The sequence below is a fragment of the Hyla sarda genome, chromosome 12 (genome assembly GCF_029499605.1).
Source record: "Hyla sarda isolate aHylSar1 chromosome 12, aHylSar1.hap1, whole genome shotgun sequence".
Classification (NCBI taxonomy): domain Eukaryota; kingdom Metazoa; phylum Chordata; class Amphibia; order Anura; family Hylidae; genus Hyla; species Hyla sarda.
The window spans coordinates 31140385-31149379 of NC_079200.1; the positions used below are offsets into that span (position 1 = coordinate 31140385).

The window sequence follows — 8995 nt, forward strand, 5'->3', positions numbered from 1 at the left end:
ACTGAGAGCACACTGGGAAAAAAAAAAAAAAAAAGAAAAATCCCTCGATTTGCTAAAAAGTAAAAAAAAAAAAAAAAAAAAATTAATGAAAAAAAAAATTAAATAAAAATAGTTTTTTAGAAAAAAATAAATAAGGCAATTTACAAAAAAATAAAAATTAAAACTATAAGTGAGTAAAAAAAATAAAAAAAAGTTTTTGTTTTAGTACAACTAGGTCAACAGAAGACGGTGAATGTTCCATAGAAGTAGATATTTCTAATTTATTGTGAAATGACGTTTATACCGAAATGTAGATTTTGTTCCTCTCGTGTCAAGTCAAAGTATTTGTATATTTTTTATGTTGTTGAAATCTGCAATACTTGAAAGTTTTGTGTTTGTGTGTAAATATCTATTAATGTAGTTGTTTACTGGGGGGGGGGGGGGCGACCCGGCTGTTTACAATGGACCAGTTCATGATGTGTTATTTGCAAACAATTATTAAACTAGTGATATAAGCTACAGACTATCGACTCCATTTATTACTGCACCCAAGATAGATAGATAGATAGATAGATAGATAGATAGATAGATAGATAGATAATGAGAAAGATATGAGATAGATAGATAGATAGATATGAGATGGATAGATAGATAGATAGATAGATAGATAGATAGATATGAGATAGATAGATAGATGAGAGATCAGCGGTCTTCAAACTGTGTCTCTCCAGATGTTGCAAATCTACAACTCCCAGCATGCCCGGACAGCCACCGGCTGTCCGGACATGCTGGGAATTGTAGTTTTGCACCATCTGGAGAGACACAGTTTGAAGACCACTGTGATAGATAGATAGATAGATAGATATGAGATAGATATGAGAAAGAGAGACGGATAGATAGATATTAGATATATTAGATATGAGATAGATAGATAAATATATAGACTATATGTGCACAGGAAATAGATAAATAAATTAAGATACATAGATACATAGATATGAGATAGATACATAGACTATATGTGCACATGGAATAAATAAAGATACATAGATAGATAGATAGATAGATAATAGATAGATAGATAGATAGATAGGTATGAGATATTCTTCTCTAGATACATAGATATGAGATAGATAGCTAGATAGATAGATAGATAGATAGATAGATAGACTATATGTGCACAGGAAATAGATAAATAAATTAAGATAGATAGATAGATAGATACATAGATATGAGCTAGATACATAGACTATATGTGCACATGGAATAAATAAAGATACATAGATAGATAGATAATAGATAGATATAAGATATTCTTCTCTAGATACATAGATATGAGATAGATAGATAGACTATATATGCACAGGAAATAGATAAATAAATTAAGATAGATATATAGACTATATATGCACATGGAATAAATAAAGATACATAGATAGATAGATCTATAGATATATAGATAGAGATATTCTTCTCCAGATAGATATATATTAGATAGATGATAGACAGATAGATAGATAGATAGACTGTATGTGTACATGAATTAATGAATAAATAAATAAACAAACAAAGATAGATAGATAGACTATATGTGCACATGAAATAGATATATACATTTATTCTGCCATATCATTGGTGAAATATCCATTTTTGTCAGTGGTGGATTATATGAATACAGAGAGATTGGTATTATTTGGAGAAAGTGTATATACATGGGGTGTAGGAGGTTGTATTGTGTATACACACATAGTGGTGACCTGATTTATAGAAAATCTCTCATGGACTTCTATATCTTCCCTGTCAGCTCCAGCAATCAGTCACCAATGTCCTTTTAATATTTTATTTTCCACCGACATCAATTGAAAAATAATAGGACTTTTATCACTCAGGAAACCCCAGATAGATATAGAGGGGTGCTGGGAGGGTATTGATGGGATTCTGCAGGGGCTTCTGCTGGTCTCTCTCTCTCTCTCTCTCTCTCTCTTTTAGGGGCCTATTTGCATAATTCTTTGGGAAAACAAAAAGGGATGGAGGGCTTAAAAAGCAAGTGCTGGTGATAAAATGAAAATTCCGTTTAGTGCTGTGTCATAAAAGTATATAAGGGCTGTAAAAGTTTATAGGCAGAGAAGTGAGGAGACTGTGAGGAAGTTTCCTGGCTGGAGAGACTGTGAGGAACACGAAAATACCTTTCAACACTCAGACAAAATATATGAGGAGGCTGAGGGAAGATGGGAATTTCTGGAGCTTTTCAGGAGCCTTGGAAACTCCTCTCTGGGGTTTAATGTCTTTTGTTCTTTCTTCTCTTTTTTTTTTTTTTTTTTTTACTCTGAGCAATTCATGGCTGCAAGAATTCAAGCCATAAACTTTCAAACAACAGAACTGTGGCCAGACGTCTGAAATTGCGTTTTCTTTATCAGTATCAAACCAAAGCTGTCCAGACTCACCCCCCTGCACAGCTCCATTGCTACACACTATTTATGTATCTATTTAATCCAACCTAAAAGTATGTGTCATAGGCCAAAATAAACATCCCCTTCTTAAGTATTAAAAAAAACAACAACAAGAAGTCCATAAAAAAACGTCAAAAATAACTTCGCTTAAGTGGTATGTCTTCTAGAAATTGGGTCTGAAAAAACATAGAATCCAGTAGAGCAATTTATATAATTCATGTTATTCCCAGAAGTGCTCACTTGGTGGCGCTGTTGATCTATGAATTTTAGAGTTTCCCGTCCAGACTTTTATAAACTGCACAGGGAAAATATTTAAAAATTGCACTAAACATACCCTTTTTTACATAACAAAAAAAAATAAAAAATTGCTGTTCTCTTCCTTTCCAGAAATTGTTATGTCTCTTCGTCATAAGAAATAAAACAGGAAAACAAAATATCTCCTAAATGTAACTTGAACGAATAATTCAGCTTTATGACACTGTAAAACGTTTTAACAATCAGTAAATTAGTGAACAATAGCACAGGGGGAAGATTAGTATACTTAGGATTGCTAGGATGCCGTTTTGGAGATATTCCTCCCTGCAGATTGCACAGTGATATCCAAATGCACTTTAATTATATTGAGTGTTATGGAGATAATAGGACCTGGTGCTGACAGTTCTTCCTGGTCATTCTGGGTCCCTCCTGTCATGGGAAGTGGGTGCTGGATCACCCGAGTATTTCATCAAGTTGTAATCACAGAAGATAAGTATGACATTCAGAAGCATAATCTGAACGAGAGGATAATTAGGATGATTATATGGAAGAATGCTGCACATTAAACGAAGGAGCCATGGCTTCTGTGTGCCCTCATTTCCCATTGTGAAGGCAATGTTACCATAACCTCCAACTCTATGGGGGCATATTCTGCTATATTCCTTAATTTAATGGAAGGATCCATTTCATTTACAGCACAAAGTACTCTCTGCACTGTTACCCCTCTTCAGAAGTGTGTGTGTGTTATATGTATGTGTGATCTCTGATGTGTTTATATGTATGTGTGATCTCTGATGTGTATGTGTATATATGTGTTTACATGTATGTGTGTATGTATGTGTGATCTCTGATGAGTTTGTGTATGTATATGTATGTGTGTATATGTATGTGTGATCTCTGATGGGTTTGTATGTATGTGTGTGTATATGTATGTGTGATCTCTGTTGTGTTTATATGTATGTGTGTGTATATGTATGTGTGATCTCTGATGAGTTTGTGTATGTATGTGTGTATATGTATGTGTGATCTCTGTTGTGTTTATATGTATGTGTGTGTATATGTATGTGTGATCTCTGATGAGTTTGTGTATGTATGTGTGTATATGTATGTGTGATCTCTGTTGTGTTTGTGTATGTGTTTATATGTATGTGTGATCTCTGATGTGTTTGTGTATATATGTGTTTGTATGTGTGTGATCTCTGTTGTGTTTGTGTATGTATGTGTTTATATGTATGTGTGTATATGTATGTATGTGTGATCTCTGATGTGTATGTGTGTGTATGTGTTTATATGTATGTGTGATCTCTGTTGTGTTTGTGTATGTGTTTATATGTATGTGTGATCTCTGTTGTGTTTGTGTATGTGTTTATATGTATGTGTGATCTCTGTTGTGTTTGTGTATGTGTGTATATGTATGTGTGATCTCTGATGTGTTTGTGTATGTATGTGTGTATATGTATGTGTGATCTCTGATGTGTATGTGTGTGTATGTGTGTAAATGTATGTGTGATCTCTGATGTGTATGTGTGTGTATGTGTTTATATGTATGTGTGATCTCTGATGTGTATGTATGTGTTTATATGTATGTGTGATCTCTGATGTGTATGTATGTGTTTATATGTATGTGTGATCTCTGTTGTGTTTGTGTATGTATGTGTGTATATGTATGTGTGATGTGTATGTGTGTGTATGTGTTTATATGTATGTGTGATCTCTGATGTGTATGTATGTGTTTATATGTATGTGTGATCTCTGATGTGTATGTATGTGTTTATATGTATGTGTGATCTCTGATGTGTATGTATGTGTTTATATGTATGTGTGATCTCTGATGTGTTTGTGTATGTATGTGTTTATATGTGTGTGTGTGATCTCTGATGTGTTTATATGTATGTATGTGTTTATGTGTGTGTGATCTCTGATGTGTTTATATGTATGTATGTGTTTATATGTATGTGTGATCTCTGATGTGTATGTGTGTGGATGTGTTTATATGTGTGTGTGATTTCTGATGTGTTTATATGTATGTGTGCTGTGTATTTACATATTTGTATCACTGTGTGTATATCTATGCATCAGAGCACACATGTGCCTGGGTTATTTTTCTATTATTTTTTGTTTATTTTCAAATATATATGACCTGTGTTTGCTTTCTTTTCTATAATGTAGTCATAAATATTTATCTATAATCATATACAAGTATGAAATCCCATGAGCCATTCATTGTCCCATCCAGTGTAATGTGACTTGTGCTCATCTGCTCCTACACTTCTATGTGAAACTCCTGACAACTGTAAATACAGATACAAATGTAAATCTATTTGTCATCTGAACTACAGTCCTCCATAAATAGTATTTACCAGTCTCCATTTAGTGGGACATTTGCTTCTGGGATCGGAATCACGTTCACAGTCTAAAGCGATCATAGAAAGAGATAAATATTTCTGTTATCTGCTAATGTCTCCCAATATAGTCATTTATATTTAACAGGTAGTGTATACACTTCAGGCCTCCGAGGGAAGGTAGGTAGGTCCCAGGTATATGTTGTATTTATTGCGAATTATGGGAAGAACGAAAGGAAATTTGAATTGAAAGACATTTGATAAATAAATAAATAAATAAATAAAACATGTTGTATTGTTTTGGATAGAGAGATAGATAGATAGATATGAGATAGATATGAGATGGATAGATAGATAGATATGAGATAGATAGATAGATATGAGATAGATAGATAGATATTTATAAAGATAGATAGAAGATAGATAGATATGAGATAAATAGATAGATAGATATGAGATAGATATGAGATAGATAGATAGATATGAGATAGATAGATAGATATGAGATGGATAGATAGATAGATATGAGATAGATAGATAGATAGATATGAGATAGATAGATAGTTATAAAGATAGAAGATAGATAGATATGAGATAGATAGATAGATAGATAGATAGATATGAGATAGATAGATAGATAGATATTAGATAAATAGATAGATAGATAGATAGATTGCTAGATCAGCGGTCTTCAAACTGTGTCGCTCCAGATGTTGCAAAACTACAACTCTCAGCATGCCCGGACAGCCAACGGCTGTCCGGGCATTCTGGGAATTGTAGTTTTGCAACATCTGGAGTGCCGCAGTTTGAAGACCATTGTGATACATAGATAGATAGATAGATAGATAGATAGATAGATAGATAGATATGAGATAGATAGATATGAGATAGATAGATAAATAGATAGATATGAGATAGATTGATAGATAGATATGAGATAGATAGATAGATAGATAGATTATAGATAGATAAATTAATGGATGAATGAATGAATGAATGAATTAATGAATTAATAAATAAATGTATAGAAAGATGGACCTATAGATTAGATAGATAGATATGAGATAGATAGATATAAAGATTATAGATGGATAGATATGAGATAGATATGAGATAGATAGATAGATAGATAGATTATAGCTAGATAGATAAATGAATGAATAAATAAATGAATAAATGTATACATAGTTGGACCTATAGATTAGATATATAGATAGATAGATATGAGATAGATAGTTGTTTTACATCATGACAATTTCCATTAATTAAGTAGACCCCCCACCGATATTGAGGTATCCATGACTCCTCCATATTCTACCCAATAAAGTCCATAAAGAAGTCTGGGGATTCCCTGAAGCCTCTGATGTGAGAAGCCAAGGCGCCTACAACCACAGCAGCGCAGTACACTGTAATAAAAGCGGCCATAAACCAGGGTGTCTTCTGAAGGCATTTATGAGAGGTGGATGGACCTTCTGTGTTTTATCTGAGCAATGAGATAAGGGGATTATTACTATGTGCAGGGATGATGGAGGATGGGGGTCGCTTGGAGCAGCAGCAGGGACAGAGGCCAATGTTTGGGGGCCACCCCTGCCTTGTTCTTCTGCCTGCTCTGTGTAATAATAAGTAGCTGCCTTGAGGGAAGAAGAAAAACACAGTCACCCAAAAAGAGAGAGAGAGAGAGAGAAAGTGTTATTGTGGAGACAATCATGATTTTAATTCAGTATTGACACTCGCAGCATCTTGCTATAATAATGTGTAGGGTTCCAATCGAATCTGCTATTTTATCGCTGTAATGGAGAAGCCTCGTAAACTGCGAACGCTTTTTATATTCTGCGGCATAAACAACATCCCCATCTCGGCTTTACAGCCTTTTATAGTTTACTAAACACTTTACAGGCCCCTTTTTTTTTTTTTTTTCCTGTGGGGTGGGGGGAGGGGGTGTTCCCGCACCTTTATCAATAATAGGGGGAATTGATCATTAAAATGTTAAATATGACTGGCTCGTTTGTTTTAAAATATGTTTAGCCTAAGAAACTGTATGATTTGATAACTTGTATTAAAATACCAATTACATTTATTGGACCCAGTAAAAACTCGCAGCAATTAAATCGTGTACTTTTACAGTTTTCTAAAGCGACCCTGACATTTAAAAAGGCTAAAACTGCCTCGTTAAAATTTCCAAATTAACGACTAAATGTCCCTCTCTTTAATTTTCTGCACTCCCCAAAAATCAATCTTTGGGGTGGGCTAGGTATATGATGTGCTGGGGGGGGTGCTGGAGATGGATTTGTCATTAGTGGAGGTAGTTAAACATATTTAATCGGTATATTCTTGTGTCTCTCCACCTCTCCCCCTCCATTGCTTTTCTGCGCCTCTCCCAATCCTGCGCTCAGTCCTGGTGGAGATCTGGAAGCCAATAGGAGGAGGTTCTCCTAATAGATGCAAATGTTCGTGAAAAGACGCTGCAAAATATGAAACAAGTCATTTGCTGCGAAGTAAATCACAGAAACTGTTTATGAACTGGCAATCCCTTCCTGGAAATGTAAAGCGACAAGTCTTAAGTGCTATTTTTTTGATTATGATAAAAAACAAGGGATGCAATCTCGTCCAGGCATAGACTTTTGATTGTATCTTTCTTTTATATTCCTGGAAATCACAGACACAACCAGCCAGGATCTTTTTTGCTTCTTCTTCTTCTTCTTCTCTTTTGTCTGTAAAAAAGAACCATTAAAATGAGCTCCTATTTTGTTAATTCACTCTTCTCCAAATACAAAACAGGGGAGTCTTTGCGCCCCAATTACTATGATTGTGGCTTTGCACAGGATCTAGGAGGCAGACCCACAGTTGTGTATGGACCCAGTGCTGGGGGCACCTTTCAGCACCCTAGCCAAATTCAGGAATTTTACCATGGAACTTCCTCCTTGTCCTCACCCCCTTACCAGCAGAATCCTTGCGCTGTGACCTGTCATGGGGACCCCAGCAGCTTCTATGGATACGACCCTTTGCAGAGGCAGAGCCTGTTCAGCAGCCAGGACTCGGATCTAGTGCAATACACCGACTGCAAGTTGGCTTCAGCCGGCCTGGGGGAAGAGGCAGAGAGCTCTGAACAGAGTCCCTCACCCACACAACTCTTTCCATGGATGAGACCACAAGGTGAGCAATAGTGGAACACAACCATAAAGTGACCCTGTTTTATGGGGGGTAACTTGTGCACTTGTGAATTGCTTTTATAGTTTAATTGCCCGGATGGAGGTTTGTGTTTTACTGCTGGACACTTCCCAGACTGTTTACACCCTCCTGCCCCAGCCCTTTGTAGCATGCTTTGCCTTTATTTATTTTATATCTGTACTGTATAGTCTTTTTTTTTTTTTCTTCTCCCCCTGCTTTGTACATTGTGTGTGTCCCGGTCATATTTACAATCCCCTTATTCTTGACCCTTTGTCGTCTCCAGCAGCCGCTGGACGCAGGAGAGGTAGACAAACCTACAGCCGCTACCAGACGCTGGAGCTGGAGAAAGAATTCCTCTTCAACCCCTACCTGACCCGCAAACGGAGGATCGAGGTCTCTCATGCTCTGGGACTTACTGAAAGACAGGTTAAAATCTGGTTCCAGAACAGGAGGATGAAATGGAAAAAGGAAAACAACAAAGATAAGTTCCCCAGCAGCAAATGTGAGCAGGAGGAACTGGAGAAACAGAAAATGGAGAGGTCACAACAAGACACTGAGGACCCACTGGATGGACAAAAGGGCGAGAAGAGCCTAGACTAGGGTGGACATGTGAGCAGGCATTCTCTATTCTCCCCAGTCCTCGTCCTATGGTCCTGGAAAGAAGCAGGCATTCTCCAATTGTCCCCAGTCCTCGTCCTATGGTCCTGGTTACATATACAGGAGGGGGGCACGATGTTGCTGTAGCTGAAATCCCCTCTTATTCCGACTTATTAAAAACCTAACCAGAGCCCCATAAGACAA

General features: G+C 36.2%; 1 protein-coding gene across 1 annotated transcript; it reads left to right on the forward strand.

Moving 5' to 3' along the window:
• Positions 1-7401: 7401 nt before the first annotated feature.
• HOXB8 (homeobox B8) lies at positions 7402-8995 on the forward strand. The gene is made up of 2 exons (XM_056549103.1): positions 7402-8179; positions 8478-8995. The coding sequence occupies exons 1-2, from the start codon at positions 7759-7761 to the stop codon at positions 8792-8794; spliced, it is 738 nt and encodes a 245-aa protein (XP_056405078.1). The 5' UTR covers positions 7402-7758; the 3' UTR covers positions 8795-8995.

Excerpts from the sequence above, each read along its gene's own strand:
- HOXB8 (XM_056549103.1), top strand. The coding sequence starts at position 7,759 with ATGAGCTCCTATTTTGTTAATTCACTCTTCTCCAAATACAAAACAGGG. Across the intron at positions 8,180-8,477 it reads TCCATGGATGAGACCACAAG|CAGCCGCTGGACGCAGGAGA; the intron begins GTGAGCAATAGT and ends TGTCGTCTCCAG.